The sequence below is a fragment of the Macaca fascicularis genome, chromosome 5 (assembly GCF_037993035.2).
Source record: "Macaca fascicularis isolate 582-1 chromosome 5, T2T-MFA8v1.1".
Classification (NCBI taxonomy): domain Eukaryota; kingdom Metazoa; phylum Chordata; class Mammalia; order Primates; family Cercopithecidae; genus Macaca; species Macaca fascicularis.
Genome location: NC_088379.1, coordinates 799146 through 817777, shown reverse-complemented (window position 1 = coordinate 817777; position 18632 = coordinate 799146). Strand labels below are relative to the sequence as shown.

General features: G+C 57.1%; 1 protein-coding gene across 5 annotated transcripts in view; it reads right to left on the bottom strand.

Annotated features, from left to right (window-relative positions):
• The window catches only part of PCGF3 (polycomb group ring finger 3), a 64167-nt gene that overhangs the window by 33909 nt on the left and 11626 nt on the right, over nt 1-18632 (bottom strand). For 2 of the 5 annotated variants that reach the window (XM_074039168.1, XM_065544637.2), the window contains exons 1-5: nt 13573-13766; nt 5724-5762; nt 5286-5426; nt 3214-3331; nt 1973-2069 (exon numbers count right to left, since the gene is read on the bottom strand). In XM_074039168.1, the coding sequence (XP_073895269.1) occupies nt 1973-2069; nt 3214-3322 (206 nt within the window). In that variant the 5' untranslated portion in view covers nt 3323-3331; nt 5286-5426; nt 5724-5762; nt 13573-13766. Of the gene's footprint in view, nt 1-1972; nt 2070-3213; nt 3332-5285; nt 5427-5723; nt 5763-13572; nt 13767-15712; nt 16343-18632 lie in introns of those variants that run through there. The other 3 variants (XM_015450003.4, XM_065544636.2, XM_065544638.1) reach the window with 2 other exon arrangements.

Here is an 18632-nt window from a genome sequence, read left to right as displayed (position 1 = left end):
CTCTGTCCTAAGATGAGGCCCTTCCTGTCATCTTTATGATCTAGATCGAGGTTTTGTGAAAAGATTACATAAGCATGGTATTTAAAATCTAGTTCCCACTTTGGTATCCTCTTTTTATTTTTTTAGTTTTTTTGAGACAGGGTCTCCTTCTGTCACTTAGGCTGGAGTGCAGTGGTGCGATCTTGGCTCACTGCAACCTCTGCCTCCTGGGCTCAAGCGATCCTCCCACCTCCGCCTCCTGAGTAGCTGGAACCGCAGACGCCGAGATTGAGACCAGCCTGGCCAACAAGGTGAAATCCCATCTCTACTAAAAATGCAAAAATTGGCCGGGCGCGGTGGCTCAAGCCTGTTATCCCAGTACTTTGGGAGGCCGAGACGGGTGGATCACGAGGTCAAGAGATTGAGACCATCCTGGCTAACATGGTGAAACCCCATCTCTACTAAAAAAAATACAAAAAACTAGCCGGGCGAGGTGGCGGGCGCCTGTAGTCCCAGCTACTCGGGAGGCTGAGGCAGGAGAATGGCGTAAATCCAGGAGGCGGAGCTTGCAGTGAGCTGAGATTCGGCCACTGCACTCCAGCCTGGGCGACAGAGCGAGACTCCGTCTCAAAAAAAAAAAAAAAAGTAAAAATTAGACAGGCTTGGTGGCAGGCGCCTGTAATCCCAGCTATTCGGGAGGCTGAGGCAGGAGAATCGTTTGAACCCAGGAGGCGAAGCTTGCAGCAGGCTGAGATGGCGCCATTGTACTCCAGCCTGGTGACAGCAAGATTCCGTCTCAAAAATAAATAAATAAAATTTAAAAATAATAATAATAAAAATAAAAGGGAAAAACAAACACATCGGCCTTTCCTCCTTCAAAATGTGTCTTCAGAATTATCTCTACTACCCTCTGTGGTATGAGGAGCATTTCCTTTCCTTTGGAGCAACCCCCCAAGTCTGTGTGAGAACCACATGCTCCACCTGGCTGGCCCCTTGGCCTCCTGCTCACGTCCAGGCCAGAGTTGCCTTCTCCAGAAACAGTGGCTGGCCCAGTGGTGAGTTGAGGCTCTCTGTGACCCTGGGCAGAAGAGCGTGGCACAGGGAGACAGACCCCAGCCATGTGCCAGGGGCAGCAGGGCCAGGACCACCTGTTCCATGGCAGAAAGGTGGAAGGTGGATCCAAGGGCCAGCTCACATCAAATTTAACTTCAGCAAATTCTGCATAAAACTCATGACATTCAACCTGGGTCCTGAGGGTTCTCCAATGATTTGACTTGACTAAGTGATTTTTCTCTTTTTTTGAGACAGAGTCTTGCTCTGTTGCCAGGCTGGTGTGCAACGGCACAGTCTCCGCTTACTGCAACCTCCACCTCCTGGGTTCAAGCGATTCTCCTGTCTCAGTCTCCCGAATAGCTGGGATTACAGGCATGCGCCACCACGCCTGGCTGATTTTGTATTTTTAGTAGAGATGGGGTTTCTCCATGTTGGTCAGGCTGGTCTCAAACTCCCGACCTCAGGTGATCCGCCCGCCTCGGTCTCCCAAAGTGCTGGGATTACAGGTGTGACCCACTGTACCCAGTCTACTTGACTAAGTATTGATGGAAATGTATCTGCAGGCACAGTGTGGGCAGGCCTGGCAGGGTGGCCTGGTAAGTGCTGGACCCAGGTTCTTCGTGTGAAGCTCCTGGGGTGCCCTTGGTCAGGAGTGGCTGCTGCCAAGGCAGGATGGGGGTACAGCACTATGGCCTGGGAAGGCCCACACTCACAGAGACGCCCGGGGGCACTCACCCGACGTACTGTGGCCTGGGAAGGCCCACACTCTCAGAGACGCCTGGGGGCACTCACCCCACATACTGTGGCCTCAGAACACCCACACTCACAGAGACTCCTGGGGGCACTCACTCCGTACGGTGGCCTGGGAACGCCCACACTCACAGAGATGCCTGGGGGGCACTCACCCGACGTACTGTGGCCTGGGGAGGCCCACACTCACCCGATGTACTGCAGGGGGTGGCTCTGGTGGATCACGATCCTGCAGGTGGGGCAGGTGTTGTTCTCCTCCAGGTACTTCACCAGGCAGCTCCTGCAGACTGTCATCAAAGCACAAGTGTGTTAGGAGAGAGTCCAGAGCCAGGGCACCCAGCCCACCCACGTGCTCCACTGAACACAGGCATCTCTGAGCTCATTTTTGTGCAGATGCTCACTGCTGTCCTCCTTACGGCTCTTGGCTTCTGAAAAGGAAACATCTTGCCGTTCTGGTATCAGAAGCAACAAGAAAGTTTTAACTGTCCTGTCAATGGGCTTCCTCAAAGAGGCAGGGTTAGGATTTAAGTGGGAAGAAACACTTAGAATGGGGAGATGATGCTCAAAGGTGAGAGAGCTGTGGGTCATCAGAACATGGGCTAATATAGATAATTTTACAATACTTTGTCCTAAAAGATGACAGTATCTTCTACGTACAACTAGATAAAATCAAATGAAAATAACCTAACATAAAATATGCTAACCAGTATCTAAAAATACGATTAACGTTAAAGTCAAAATTCTATCAACTTGGCAAATATTTTATTTTCTAAAATGAGAAATACACAAGCATCACTTGTATTATAAGTGTACACTTTATTTTAAAGATCCTGTTTAAGCGAAATGGTCCTCAGCCATCAAGAGACGCACACAGCGGTCGTCCACACCAGCAGGGCCGCCAGCCATGAGGCCTCATGTTAGCACAAGAACTGAGCCTCAGCCTGACTGATGACGCCTGCCCGTCAGCTGCAGCCACACTTAGAGAAACACCCAGGTCTAGCCCCAGTTGTGAGTCCTCTAACACCAACGCACAGGCTCATCAGGTGTGCGGATGCACATCCAGTGTGAGGAGCACACTGGCAGGTTCCCCTTTGAAGGATTTAAGGAACTCCTTCGGAGATGTGGAAACCGCCAGCAGTGAGCGCCGTGTCACAGCAGCCACTGGCCCTGCTGCTCAGTGGCAGGAGCGTGGCCCCTCCTGTGTTTAGCTCTCCTAAGTGAGGCCTCATCTGCTCTGAAACCACCCACAGGACCTTTAGTGTGAAATGACTTTTCTGACTTATCCTCAAGATCCTCTCTGCCCCTGGTCCTGGGTCCTGCTTTTGTCGGGGCTTAAGCTCAAAGCTCGTGGTAAAACAAAGGCCAAGGTTCTGAAGAGCACACAGCTGGGAAGGGCACGCCCTCCCTGGGTGGCCTGGGTGGGGCACGCACAGGTGTGCAGGCACTCCGTCACCGTGGTGGCGTCGATGAGGTACCCACTGCACAGGCGGCAGGTGATGTGGGCGTTGATGTCCCACAGCTTGATCTTCCTGGTCAACATCTTTGGCTTCTGCAAGACAAAATGCGATTAATTAACACCTGAAACTCTCCAAAGCCTTTCATCCTTGGCTTAGTTCTGACAGCGGCCCTCCAAGGAAGAGCATGCAGGCTGGGAGGAAGGTGCAGGCCCCGGGCCCGGCGGCAGGAGCCTCCTGGGCTCACTGGGTCCCAGGCTCCCATGTGCAGGGCACGGTCAGCAATCCAGTGTCTGTGTGCACTGGGACAAGCCCACCTTTTCAAAAGCCCCCGGCTCCCCCGGCACTGGCTTCTCTCTGTGCCTGACACCCCTTCCTCTCCTCTCGCAGTGAGGACTGAGAAGGGTCCATAAAGCTTCAGAGAGGCAGGATCCCGGGACCCTCTGTCTGTGAAGGCGGAGGGAGCAGGAGGAGCCTGCGAGGGCAGAGCTGCCAGATGGGATAAGGATGGGCAGGCTCCGGGCACCTGGACCCTGTGCGGCTGGCTCACAGCGCGGCCCCTGGGCCCAGTTTAAGAGTCTGGGCTGTGCGCCCTTCCCCCTTCCTCCTCATTCACTTCCGGGCCGGCGCCGCTTCCACGGGGTGTCCCGAGGCTGTGTCTCCCAGAGCCTGAGGCAGCACAGGGCAGGGGCCGCGTCGCCCCGGGGCCCCACTCTACCCTCGCAGGGCGGGCACAAGGCCAGGCCACAGTGGCTGGCGGAGGCCCTGCCTTGAGAGCTGCCGCAGCCGCTCTGCTCGCCCACCAGACCTGCGCCTTCAGGGAGCAGACCCCCGACGTCACCGCACACCGGCAGCGAGAGAGCAGGGCCGCTGCGTGGGTGGAGGCTGGCGGGGACTCAGGCTGGCCGGGGTGCACCCCACTACTGGGAGTTCGCTCCCCAGACCTTTCACCAGGAGAGAAGCAGGCACGAGTCTCCCTCAGTGAGGAGGGAAAGCCGCGACCCAAACTGCTGCATGCGTGACACCACTTCCGTCATCACCGCCACCAAGAGGCCCAGCCTGGAGCTCTCTGCTGAGCCGCACGTCGCCTGCTGCAGGCGCGGGCCTGGGGGTCCCACGAAGCAGCCGAAAGCTGGGCTCATCCAGGGGTCACACGCCTGTGGGTGAGGCCTGTCCCGGACCACTATGCCACCACCTTTACGCCTGCGGTCCTCACCTGGTCAGAGACTTCCAAAGTCAAATCCTCCCCTCCTCCTCCCTGTGGGGCTGTGAGGTTCGGGAGTCCTGATGCGCACTGAGGATAAGGAGCCTGCCCAGGAAGGGGAAGGGAGACGGAGGGGAGGGGGGCGGAGCCCCGCCCTGAGCCCGAGGACCACGCTCACCCAGGAGGGGAGGGGAGCCCCTCCCTGCGCCCCTGAGAACCACACCCACCTGGGAGGGGGAGCCCCACCCTGCGTACCTGAGGACTACGCCCACACAGGAGGGGAGGGGAGCCCCACCCTGAGCCCCTGAGGATCACACCCATTTGGGAGGGGGAGCCCCACCCTGCGCACTTGAAGACCACACCCACCTGGGACAGGGAGCCCCGCCCTGAGCCCCTGAGGACCACACCCACCTGGGACGGGGAGCCCCGCCCTGCGCACTTGAGGACCACACCCACCCGGGAGGAGCGAGAGAGCCCTGCCCTGTGCCGGAGGATCTCCCAGTGCTAATCAACTGCCTCACAACTCACTGGGCAGAAGCCCCAGGCTGCGCCCCCACACAGCACTGCTCCTCCGCCACACGCCGTCCGGAGGGCACCCAAGTGAACCAGTGACGGAAGGAAACCAGCCCTCTGCACCCCGCGCTGCCATCAAGGCCTGGGCCCTCCACAGCTGGCTGGATCTTGGACTCTTACAGGAAGGGCCAGGAAAACTCGGCAGTGAACCGTGAATGCTGCACCGTGTCCTGACCCGCCTGCTACTCATGATCGCCCGCCCTCCCCACAACAGGCAACAGGGCTGGGCAAGGAGTCAGCAGCACCTCCGGGGTCGGGGACGTGGGCCTCACCTCCGCTAGACGTCCACGTGTCCGTCCCTCTGCCGGGGCATGGAGGCTTCAGGCCAGCACTCCCACGCGACGCTGCCTCCTGGCTCCGCACGCGGGCTCGCTTCTGCACCCTCCTTCCGGCCCTGGCTCTTTTTCCATTTTCTAGCACAGAAATGGCACCTGTTCACTTCGTGTCATGGCTGTGTGACTGCCACAACTCCGCCATTTAGACTAGAACTCGCAACCAAGCCCCACCGAGCAAAAGGCGGAATGGGGTCAATCAGAAGTACTGACCGCGAGAAAAGCTAAGGACCCACGCACGGCTCCAGCCTGTCCTCAGAGCCGGCGTTTAAGAGGCGCTGCAAGGCATGGCGACCACATGCACAAAGCGTGGTCTCGGCAAAGTCCGGCAGTTCACAGGCGCGGAAAGAGGAGGGCAGTCGGCCTACGTGCACTTACCTGAGCACGACGCCTGGGGTCCCTGCTACATTGTGACGCCTGCGGAAAAAGCACAACAGGGTTACCCTTGGACTGCAGGCGGACGGCCCCCATCCCACCGCGGTACCAAGCCTTGCTCGGTTACACTGGTCTGTTTGCTTAAAATAAGCGAAAGTTCTTCAGGGACCATGAAGAACAGGCTCTACCTGGGAGGCCCAAGGCATCAGAGACAGCAGGAGTGGGCACGCGGCCCACGGGGGTGGGGGGCAGCTGGGGGCCCCATCATGCTGTTTTGGGCCCAAGAGGAAGTTCTTGGGTGGAAGCTCCCCGAGGAGGGGTGAATTTCAGGGGTGATCTGGGGAAATGCAGGGCCTCAGAGGCAAGGCAGTGAGGGCCGGGTCCACGAGGCAGCACGAGAGCCCCGCAGTTCTGCCGCTGTGCACAGAGCGCTGTATTCTTTTTTTTTTTTTTTTTTGAGATGGAATCTCGCTCTGTCGCCTGGGCTGGAGTGCAGTGGCCGGATCTCAGCTCACTGCAAGCTCCGCCTCCCAGGTTTACGCCATTCTCCTGCCTCAGCCACCCGAGTAGCTGGGACTACAGGCGACCTCCACCTTGCCCGGCTAGTTTTTTGTATTTTTTAGTAGAGACGGGGTTTCACCGTGTTAGCCAGGATGGTCTCGATCTCCTGACCTCGTGATCCGCCCGTCTCGGCCTCCCAAAGTGCTGGGATTACAGGCTTGAGCCACCGCGCCCTGCCCGAGCGCTGTGTTCTTTCCCAGTCACAGACCTGCCTGCGCCTGGCAGATGTACACCAAGGGCCCCAGTGCAGGCACTGAGCCTGGTACTGGGCTCAGCGGGGATGAGGACACGTGCGTTCTGTGGGGACAGGATGGTGACACGGCACGCGCAGCGCTCCGTTGGGGCCAGGGAGGGCACCTGGGGCCGTAGACAGGGAGGGGCAGGGTAGGGACATGGTCCCCACCTGAAAGACAGGCAGCAGGCACCACAGGACCCAGGGGACCATGTGGGGACCCCGCCTCTGGGATGAGGCACCAGGGTGACTGCCATGCTGGGAAGGCTTCCCCAGGAACCTTGGTGGCCTCTCCCATGTTCCTGTCTGAGCTTGGGAAACGGGTGGCTGGGGTCAGACTGTGGAAAGTGAGGGCCTGGGATGACGTACAGTGTCTGTGGTTTACTGACAGAGATTAAATACTTTCACGCTCTTCATTTTCTACCCCATTTGTATCACTTCTATTCCAGTTTCCCATAACTGCACTTTTTATTAAATAGTCTTTGAAGCTCAGTTAACTTTTACATAAAAAGGGAGGAAGAAGGGAAAGAGTAGAGTCAGTCTTGCCAGGCAAGTATAAGGGGAGATCAGCAGGCATGTCTGAGGCTCTTGAGGGAGGGAGAAGAGAAACAAGATGAAGAGAATGAAGCCAGACTCAAAGCCAGGCTTCCGGAACATTCTGCAACACTGGGAGCTTCCACATCTCCACTGCCCAACAGCACAGCTGCTGACCACACATGGTGTGGAGCACTTGAACTGTGGCTTGTGGGACTGAAGGATCTCATAATTATTATTCTTTTTTTTTTGAGACAGCGTCTTGCTCTGCCACCCAGGCTGGAGTGCAGTGGCATGATCTTGGCTCACTGCAGCCTTGACCTCGTGGGCTTGAGCAATCCTCCCACCTCAGCCTCCTGAGTAGCTGGGATTACAAGCATGCACCACTACACCTGGCTACTTTTTGTATTTTTAGTAGAGGCAGGGTCTCAGTCTGTTATCCAGGGCAGTTCGCTGGCTGCGAACTTCTGGGCTCAAGTGATCCTCCTGCCTCAGTCTCCCAAAGTGCTGAGATTACAGGTGTGAGCCACTGTGCCCAGCCCATTTGTTTTTTTTGAGATGGAGTCTTGCTCTGTCACCCACGCTAGAGTGCAGTGGTGCAATCTCGGCTCACTGTAACCTCCACTTCCCATGTTCAAGCGATTCTTGTGCCTCATCCTCCCAAGTAACTGGGATTATAGACGTCTGCCACCATGCCCAGCCTTTTGTATTTTTAGTAGAGATGGGGTTTTACTATGTTGCCCAGGCTGGTCTCGAACTCCTGGCCTCCAGTGGTCCGCCCACCTCAGCCTCCCAAAGTGCTGGGATTACAGGTGTGAGCCAACACACCTGGCCAACCGAATGAATTTTTAATTGTATTTAATTTTAATTAAACTGTGGCCAGTGGTTCCTGTGTTGGCTGGCACAGCTGGCGGCTCCTGACAGGGGTTCTGGGACTTCAGTGAAAACACAAGACGCAGACCTTGGAGCCAGCATTCTAATGAAGGCAGACAATCACTAACAAACAGGCCAATTATTTACTATGGTTAGAAGGCGACAAACGCAGCCATCCCTTGGTATCCGTGGGGGACTAGTTCCAGGACGCCGCTCTGATACCAAAATCCACAGGTGTTCAAGTCCTGGACGTGAAGTGGTGTCAAGTCTGCACAGAAGCTGTGCATGCCACCCCCCCATGCGTTCTATGCCATCCCCAGATTACTTGCAACACTTAACATGCTGTAAACGCTGTATCAATAGTTGTTCTACTGTATTTCTAAGCTCTGCATTATTGTTATTGTTGTATTTTTTTTTATTGTTTTGGTTCCCAAACATTTTCAATCTGTGTTGACTGGACCCACAGATTCGGGGGAGCTGGCTGTGCACTATTAAACCGGGTGCACCTAAAACAGGTGATGTCTGAGCACGGACAGGATATGATGAACTTGACCCTAATAAAATGGAAAGTTTACGTGAAACTGATAAGTTCCTAGAACAGTAATTCACCAGCATTGAGACCAGCAGAGGAAACCCAGAAAGTTCCAGAATGGTCAGAAAGTCCATTCCAAGACAGCGCCAGGCCCCAGAGGGCTGCAGGTGGTTTCACCAGATGCTCAGGGCACAAACAATTCAGTCTCAAACTCTTCTTGGAGAACTCATGCTAAGAGCCTGACATAACCAGACCCTGACAAGGGCAGACGGCAAGAACTCAACATTAACCTCACCAGGAAACACAGAGGTAAAAATCCAAAGAAAAAGGTTAGTCACCCTTATTTAGCAATATACAAAAAGATAATCATTCTTGACAAACTCAGAGTCCTAGAAAACAAAGTGAGCTTAATGTGTATGGAAAAAAGATACAATTTATGACAAAAGATACAAGGAGAAAAATCACATGATCTTCCCAGCAGGTGCATAAAAATCATTTGACAAAATCATTATCCATTCATGATTTAAAAAAAACAAAACTCAGCTGGGCACAGTGGCTCACGCCTGTAATCCCAGCACTTTGGGAGGCCAAGGCTGGCAGATCATGAGGTCAGGAGATGGAGACCATTCTGGCTAACATGGTGAAAGTCTGTCTCTACTAAAAAATACAAAAAATTAGCCAAGTGTGGTGGCAGGTGCCTGTAGTCCCAGCTACTCGGGAGGCTGAGGCAGGAGAATCGCTTGAACCCGGGAGGCAGAGGTTGCAGTGAGCCGAGATCATGCCACTGCACTCCAGCATGAGCATCAGAGCGAGACTCCATCTCAAAAACAAACAAACGAACAAACAAACAAAACACAAAACTCTTAGCAAACTAAGAAGAGAAGGAAATACCTTTAACCAAATAAATTTTCTGTTGAAGACCCTCAGCTGGTTGTGCAGTGGCTCACGCCTGTAATCCTAGCACTTTGGGAGGCCAAGGCAGGTGGATCACATGAGATCAGGAGTTTGAGACCAGCCCAGCAACGTGGTGAAACCCCGTCTCTACCAAAAATACAAAAAATTAGCTGGGCGTGGTAGCAGGTGTCTGTGGTCCCAGCTACTCAGGAGGCTGAGGCAGGAGAATCACTTGAACCTGGGAGGCGGAGGCTGTAGTGAGCTGAGATGACTGCACTGCATTCCAGCCTGGGTGACAGAGTGAGACTTCATCTCAAAAAAAAAAAAAAAAAAAAAAAGACACGGCCAGGTGCAGTTGCTCATGCCTGTAATCCCAGGACTTTGGGAGGCTGAGGCAGGCAGATCACCTGAGGTTGGGAGTTCGAGACCAGCCTGACCAACATAGAGAAACCCCGTCTCTACTAAAAATACAAAATCAGCCGGACATGGTGGCGCGTGCCTGTAATCCCAACTTTTGGGGAGGCTGAGACAGGAGAATCGCTTGAACCTGGGAGGTGGAGGTTGTGGTGAGCTGAGATCGCGCCACTGCCCTCCAGCCTGGGGAACAAGCCTGGGGAACTCCATCTCAAAAAAAAAAAAAAAAGACACTAACACACACATCCTCTCAAAGTCTTATACAAGCATGTTCAAAGCAGCCCTTTTCCTAACAGCCCCAAACTGGAAACAAGCACCTAGTCCCTCAGGAGGCGGCTGATAAACACAGCGTAACCCCTCCCCACGCAGACATGGCTCCGCAGTGAGAGTGAACGCAGGCGCCCACGAAGCCACGGGGGAGGGGGGCAGACGCAGGAGCATGTTCCCACGCGCCACGCAATTCCAGAACAACAGCAAGTCTGGTGGGAGGATGCAGGCGGGATGCACAGTCCAGGCCGGACAGGGACTGGCCAGAGGGGCCTGAGGGAGGCCTGTGGGGACCGAGCTCTGGGCCAGCACTGCCAGCGAGTCCGTGAGTCTGTGAGACTGGACAGGGGTGAAAAGTCCCCAAACTGCACAATGAAACTGGTGAATTTTAGTGTGTATCTTACAATTAAAAATACAGACCACAAACATCGTTCCTGGTGCTGAAATTAGAAAAAAAAAAGCCAAACTCTCAGCTTGTATTAAACCATCCTACTCCGAAAATAACCAAGGCCGGGTGGGTGAGGACACTGGAAAAGGCGACCATGAACCTTTGGAGGTTGCTAAGGAGGGTATTGTCATGATTGTGGGTGAGGAAAAGATTTATGAGACAGAAAACAAAACTGACCATGAAGGAAATGACAAGTCAAAGAGAAGCACCCTGAGTTATCCAAAAGCACCACGGAGAAAAAAAGCCGAGGCCTGAGGGAAATTTTGGCAGTGCCTCCAGGGCCACAACCTAGACCAGGGCCTGGCCAACGTGGCTGTGTGCGCGGGTTTGTGGCCCCGCAGGGCCTGCTCCCACCACAGCACAGCGCCGCTCGTTGGAGGGAGGCCTGAGGCACACCATGATCACCATCTGCTCCCTCCCTCAGAGTTCGCCAGCCCCACTCTAGCCAATAGAGAGCTTCACGACAGAGAAACGTCAAATAAGCATGTTTTAAACGCTCAATTGTAAACTGGGAAATGCACGTTAAAACCCAATGAGATGGCTGCTGACCCCGGCGTGCAGGAGCCACGGCCGCAGCACCCCGCGGCCCAGGTGTGCACCCGCGAGACCACTCCAGCCTCTGCCCCACAGCCTGTCCCGCCCACGGCCACCTGCTGCTGGTGGCCTGTTTCACTTCCATGGACACACAGTGGACGGGGCTGATCCTAACGATCCTAACCATGGCTCGGAAGAGGCTGGGATGACCTGAGGGTTAACTGGAGCCACAGAGAGCCTGGCAGAGAGTGGCTCCGGGGCTCCTGAGATGGGGAGGACAGTGAGGGGCCAGCTGGGGAAACTGAGGCAGCTCCAGGAGGCTCCGTCATCATCTGTGGTCACCTGCTGGGGAACCCGGGGACGAGTGCTAAGGCTGGACAGGAGGGGCAGCGACTCAGGTTTCCCCTGGGCAAATAAGAGCAGAACCGACAGCAGCCCTCAGCGGCCCACAGAGCCGCGGCCCAGAGCCCATTCCTACTCCCTCCTCCACAGGGAAACGCAGCTCCGCCAGGCACTGCGTCAGATGGTCCCGTGGGCCCCACAACCCCTCGGGGCTGCTGCCCCTCCTCCCAGCAGCCTACACACCCCACACCCCACGTCTAGTCCACAACTTCTCATTCGGTCTTAATTTATCGTTTCCTGATATGCAGAGATTTAAACAAAAGCTTAAAGCTGGAAACAGAACTTCCCATGACTGTCACAGCTCCACGTGTGCACGCCTCACAACGCAGCCGGCGGTCCGCGATACGTGCCTCACACGGCCTCCGACACGGAGGGAGTCCTCGTCAAAACCAACCACAGAAGCGCAGGCTCTGGTGGCCTCAACAGTGCGGGAAGCGCCCGCCTGTGCCCGCATCTGCCTGCCTGCCCACGCCTGCAGTGTCACCAGGCCAGTTTCAGATCCCAAACTGCCTACTTCTCTCAGTGTGCACAACTATTGGTATGTATAAAGGCAAATTTATCAACACTAAGATAATAATTTCTTTTTTTTTTTTTTTTTGAGACAGAGTCTTGCTGTGCCACCAGGCTGGAGTGCAGTGGTGTGATCTCATCTCACTGCAACTTCCGCCTTCCAGATTCAAGCAACTCTCCTACCTCAGCCTCCCATGTAGCTGGGACTACAGGCGTGCACCACCATACCCAGCTAATTTCTTGTATTTTTAGTAGAGACGGGGGTGTCACTACACTGGCCAGGCTGGTCTCAACTCCTGACCTCAGGTGATCCACCCACAAGGCCTCCAAAAGTGCTGGGATTACAGGTGTGAGCCACCACACCCGGCCCAAAGTGCTGGGATTACAGGTGTGAGCCACCACACCCGGCCCAAAGTGCTGGGATTACAGGTGTGAGCCACCACACCCGGCCCAAAGTGCTGGGATTACAGGTGTGAGCCACCACACCCGGCCCAAAGTGCTGGGATTACAGGTGTGAGCCACCACACCCGGCCAAGAATAATTTCTCACAAAACACCTGGAGCGTTTTATGAAGTAAATAAACAAAAGACAGACCTCGAACTGGCAGCTGCCACCCCACCCATCCAGACAAAGCATGGGCTCCGTCTTCTGGTCCACAGCTCCCACAGCACCACTGTCCACCAGGGTGCTCCATGGAGCTTCACCTTCCCGCCTGTGCTGCCGGCTGTGGTGGCCCACCGGACTGAGCCCCTGACCTGGCCGGCATGGCCAAACATGGGCTCTGGTGTGGAAGAGCCTCCGGGGCCTTGGCTGCAGCCCCTGAGCCTCCCTGTCACCCACTTCCCTGTCTCTCGCAGCCGATCCCATCTCTTCGCTGTTGTCCCAAGGCCACATGGGCCTGACCACCCCCAGGGCTCCGCGTCCCCTCCTGGCTGACAACCACCACCTGTCTTGAGTCTGCCTGCCAGGGCTCTGCTGTTGGGCCCTGAAGTTCTCGAATTGACCCGAACATTCCTTGACTGTTAACAGCAGCTGCTATGCCTGACACTTACAGTCCTGGGCAGACAGTAGCCCGCACCATCCTCACAGCTGCTGGGGAGGGGAGCGTGGCCCGGAGACCCCTGGATCCCTGGATGCCCCACGCACCTCCTCCCTCTGCTGACTCCACTCTGCCCTGTCCCCAGAACGCACTGCGGCCATGGAGACCACAGGCCTTCTAGGGGGCCAGCCAGCCTGGGGCGCCGTGGGGCCTGACGCGTCACACACCAGACCTGGATCACACGGGCATCGTACTCTAGCCCCTCGTGGCCTCACACAAGCCCCTGTGCTGTCCTTCAGGCCCAGGCTGCCCGCTCAGGTCTCAGCTCCATCCTCATCCAGCCAGCAGCCTCCGCTCCTGCGTCCTGAGGATCTTCTAGGAATCCGCCCTACGAGGCCCCTCCCCGGGGGTGAGGACCCTGCCCCACACAGCCAGACCGAAGGGGCTCCCGCACCGTCTGGAACCCTCTGTCTTTCCCGGTCAGACTCACAAGCTCACGTCCACACAGCTCTCACTTTCACAGAGCCCCTCCCCCTTCCCGGGGTGCGAAACCCGCCCCCTCCTCTGGTCTGCCCTGGGCTACCCTCTGGGCACCCCACTCTGGTCACTCACCTTCTCCTGCTTCCCGTGGGCATCTTCCAGATCTTTTTCCACCTCCCTCCTCTCAGCGATCACACCCAGGGCCAGCCCCTCCAGGTGCCACTTCCAGCCTCCGAAATACACCCTCCCCTCCCCGGTGGACCTCAAGGTCACATGGCTCCATGGCTCCCGGCAACTGCAGCCGCTAGGAGCCTTCAGAAATGCACAGGGCACACGGCTGTCACCACACTCTTCAGACACATCCCGGCGTGGGCGGCATTGACGTGAGTGCGGATTCGGCGCGGGCGCAGCCCTGACGTGAATGGATGTGTCTCTGATGTCTCAGTGTGACATATGCCTTCCTCTCCACCTAGCTCAGACACCCCCAAAACACCCGGCACACCAGCCACACCACTGCCTGGAGCGGCCTCCAGCCCCTGTCATTTAGCTGCCGCTACCGGACGCTGGGAGGAGCCGCTGTCCTGAGTCGCGCCCACAGCACAGAGCCGTCTGGATAACACATTGGCTTGTTGGTTTTGTTTTGCAGTAAAACTCACATACACACGTATTCAGTATGATGAGCAAAGCGAAGGATGATATTAAGGAAAAACGTATCATCCTGAACACTCAGAGGCAATGGCCGTTCTCCGTGTAAGGACGTGTCCATCCGTGTCTGTGGGTGTGTCCTTAAATAACACTGCATACGCACAGATGCTGCTCTCATACAGACGCTGTCCCACGCCCCGTGTGTCCTGCACTACGTGAGATGTGCTCTGATGCGGTTTCTGCAACGAAGGAGCTGCCACGGGCCTCTCCACACCCACACGCAGAGCCACCCAACAGCCCAACCCATCCGCCTCCCACAGGCCTCTCTCTACGCCCACATGCAGAGCCACCCAACCTATCGGCCTCCCAACCTATCCGCCTCTCTCCACGCCCACACGCAGAGCCAACCAACCCATCCGCCTCCCACAGGCCTCTCCCCATGCCCACACACAGAGCCACCCATCCAACAGTCTCCCACAGGCCTCTCCACGCCCACACACAGAGCCACCCATCCAACAGTCTCCCACGGGTCTCTCCATGCCCACACACAGAGTCACCCGTCCACCCATCTCTTGCGGGCCTCTCCCCATGCCCACATGCGGAGACACCCATCCACCCTTCTCCCGCAGGCCTCTCTCCACGCCCACACACAGAGTCACCCGTCTACCCACCTCCCACAGGCCTCTGCCCACCCACACACAGAGCCACCCATCCACCGTCTCCCATGGGCCTCTCTCCACGCCCACATACAGAGCCACCCGTCTCCCTAAGGAACCTACAGGCCCTGGGGCCTGCGTTCAGCAGCCCCGCTCACTGGGGGCTTCTCTGTCCTATGAGGGGAGTCCCGGGGGGCAGGGTGACCCCCAGTGAGTGCACTCTGCCCTTGCTCCGCCTCGCCCACAGCCTCCTCAGGCACCGACTCCCTCTCTCCTCCGCTGTCCACCCCGGCACCCTCTGCAGCCTGGACGCCTCGGCCCCCTCCCCCGCCTGGCTGACTGCCCAGCCCAGGCTTCCTCTGGGGGGGCTCTGCCAGGAGGAAGAGGTGGCATCACAAGCCCATCCCTGGGGCACATTTTCTTCTGCCACCCATGTCTTAGGACAGCCTTGAAGTTTCTGTTGTTTGTGAGTCAGTTTTGCTGAGTTATGAACTTCCCAGAAAACAGCTCCTGAGACTCCCAGGCACAGAGCTGCAGGCGTGTCCTGTGCTGCATGGAGCAGCCCCACTGGGGAGCACGGAGAGTCGGGGCCTGCACTGCTGCATCGTGCAGCGAGGTTGGTTTCACACACACCCATGAAATCGTCACCACCGCCCGACAGGCAGCGTTCCCTCCCCAGTGTCCTCAGCCTCGCGGGTGCCCAGCCCAGGTGGGAGGGACGGTGCCACGTGGAGTCCCGTCTGCTCCACATCTCCCGTCTGAGCTCCTGCTGCCCATGGGGTCATCCTCTGCTCCTCGCTGTCCTCGGCCACTCCCTGGCCCATGCCAGAGCTCACGTCCAAGTGGTGAAACCCGCCCAGGATAGCCTTCTCCAAGCCACCCTCCCACTAATTCACCCTCCAGACAAGTCTGAGCAGCATCTTAGAGACAGAAATCTGACACATCGTCCTGACAGCAGAGCAGGGCCTCACCCTCTGCTTCCCGTGCCAGCGCGGTCACGTCGGAACCAAATCCATTCACGTCGGGGCTGCGTCCACGCCGGGTCCACACGCACGTCATTGCCTGTCCACGCCGGGTCCACACGCACGTCATCACCTGTCCACGCCAAGGTCCACACGCACATCATCGCCCGTCCACGCCAGGTCCACACGCACATCATCGCCTGTCCACGCAAGGTCCACACGCACATCATCGCCCGTCCACGCCAGGTCCACACGTACATCATCGCCTGTCCACGCAAGGTCCTGTTCACGTCGGGGCTGTGTCCATTTGGGGTCCACACGCACATCATCGCCTGTCCACACCAGGTCCACACGCACGTCATCGCCCATCCACGCAAGGTCCTGTTCATGTCGGGGCTGTGTCCACGCGGGGTCCACACGCACATCACCCATCCACGTGAGTCCTGTTCACGTTGGGGCTGCGTCCACATCAGCTGCGCCCTCCTCCCAGCCATGCACAAGGCTCCCTGGCAGGAGGCCCTACCCACTCACAGGTGGGCCAGCTCCTGTCCACCAGACAAGAGACCCTGCACCTCTCTGCACGGCCTGCCCCACCTCCTGGAGCTGAAACCACTCTGCCGCCCTCCCTTGTGGCACTGTGTCCTCCCGCACAGTCACCCTCCCCGGTGACACATGGGTGCTCCTCCCACAGTCACCCTCCTCAGTGACACATGGGTGCTCCCCCCACAGTCACCCTCCTCGGTGACACACGGGTGCTTGTGCGGCCCGGCCCCCTCGTGCACGGCACACTCCGGCAGCAGGGCCACATCGGCATCCTCATGAGGGGACAGTGCGTCCAGGGCTGTCACTCAGGAGGGAAAGGCCGTCCAGTCGACGCCAGAGGCACCCCTGCCTTCACCAACGGGCTCTGCAAAACCTGTTTTCATTTATTTTCACAAAAATGACCACACTGCTGAAACTGGCCTCACAGATGCCCCCAGCCCAACACCCGCTGTTCACAACACTGTGAGCTACACCACAGCTATGATCCCAGACACACTCCCATCATCCGGACAGTCCCTTCCTGTGTAATGCAACCTCATGCCCCCACTGCCAAGGGAGGGAGCTGGGCTGGGGTCCCTCATGCCTGCGGCAGCACATGGACGAGGCCCAGCCAGGCCACTGGACGCCTCGAGCTCTGTCTCCGCACCTGGTCCACTGCGGTCTTTCCACGGCCGGCCTGACCCCAAACGCCCCGTCTGCACCGCCCTGCCCCTCAGCTCTGCTGCAGCCCTCAGCACCTGCCAAACTCACACAGCGTCCCTTCTCCACCTCCCTATGGCATGAACGCCTTGCTCCTGCTCCCTGACAGGACCCCACGTCGCACCTGCACCACAGACACACACGGCTCCCTCGCCAACCCGTGCTGAGGACAGAGGACGCGGGGAGGCGGCTCACAGCAGCCAGGGAGGTACAGACACAAACCACTCTCCAGCACCAGCACGTCCCTGAGCTGCCCCTGGCGAGAAGACAGTCCAGGCACCGAGGGTTCTCATCAACCTCGTGTGGACACGCAGAACCACACCACAAGCACTCTCTGCTCCTTCCCGCTGGAGAGGAGCCAGGTTAGGAGGAAAAGGGAACTTTGCATGGTTCTCTGAACAGCTATGTCACCCTGAAAGTTTTTTTAAGAAAATGAAAAACAGCCAGGCGAGGTAGCTCACGCCTGTAATCCCAGCACTTTGGGAGGCCGAGATGGGCAGATCACAAGGTCAGGAGTTCAAGACCAGTGTGACCAACATAGTGAAACCCTGTCTCTACTAAAAATACAAAAAGTAGCCAGGCATGGTGGCGGGCGCCTGTAATCCCAGCTACTCAGGAGGCTGAGGCAGGAGAACTGCTTGAATCTGTATAGCAGAGGTTGCACTGAGCTGAGATCGTGCCATTGCACTCCAGCCTGGGCGACAGAGCAAGACTCTATATCTCCAAAAAAAAAAGAAAATGAAAAACAATGATATAACATGACAGTGCTTTGAATTTAATTCTCAAAAGAGTTCCGTGTCTAGAAAGACAGTAAGAATCCCTGCCAGGAACTGACCCCAGGCAATAAAGTCGCTTCCCCCATGGCCCAGCCCCTACCGTGGCCACGAAGCTCTCAGAGGGCCATGGGTTCCTGCCCACGCCTGTGACATCGAGCCCCCCCACCCGGTCCTTGCCTCCTAGCCCCACTCAGGGTCCTGCCTGCATTAGAGCAGCCAGGCCCCCAACCCCCAGCCAGAGCCAGCTGACCCCATCTCCATGGACCATGGTGCTGTGGGGGCCACACACACAGCATGGAGCTCACACGGACAGGGCTGAGACCAGACAGGCCTCGCTGCTGGGCTGACATTTCTCAGTAGGTGGGATTACAGGCGAGCGCCAGCTCTCATTTCTTAAATTAAGTGTTTATACAAATATTTGAGTTTGTACAAAGACCTGAGGTACATTCACTAAGGTGGGACCCAGAGAAGAGTCACTACCAGCCTCAGAGTGCAGCCCAGTGACATCCCCCTTCAACACAGGCCCCGCAGGCCTGCAGCCCTCCAGGAGGCCCAGGCAGGTTACACCAGGGAGCTGGGGGGCGCTTCAGCAGCCTGGCCGCCAGTGCCGCCCCTGGGACTGCCCCACAGACCCCCCGACTCCACGTTTCCTCTCCAGGCACCTCCAGCCCAACCCTGCCTTGAACTCCCATCCAGACGTCTGACGGCTGCACATCAGTGGGCGGCCGGCACATCCCTTGGGACCTTTCTGCCCTGACCTCCTCTGACAGCCTTGTACCCCGGGGAGTCCCAGCACCTCTGAGCCACCTGCGCCTCCCTCACACTGGGCCCCACTAGAAACCAATCTGCTGTGCCTTGAAGGACACCCAGCACCCACACAGCACCCTCACCTCTGCCATACCAGGCCTCAC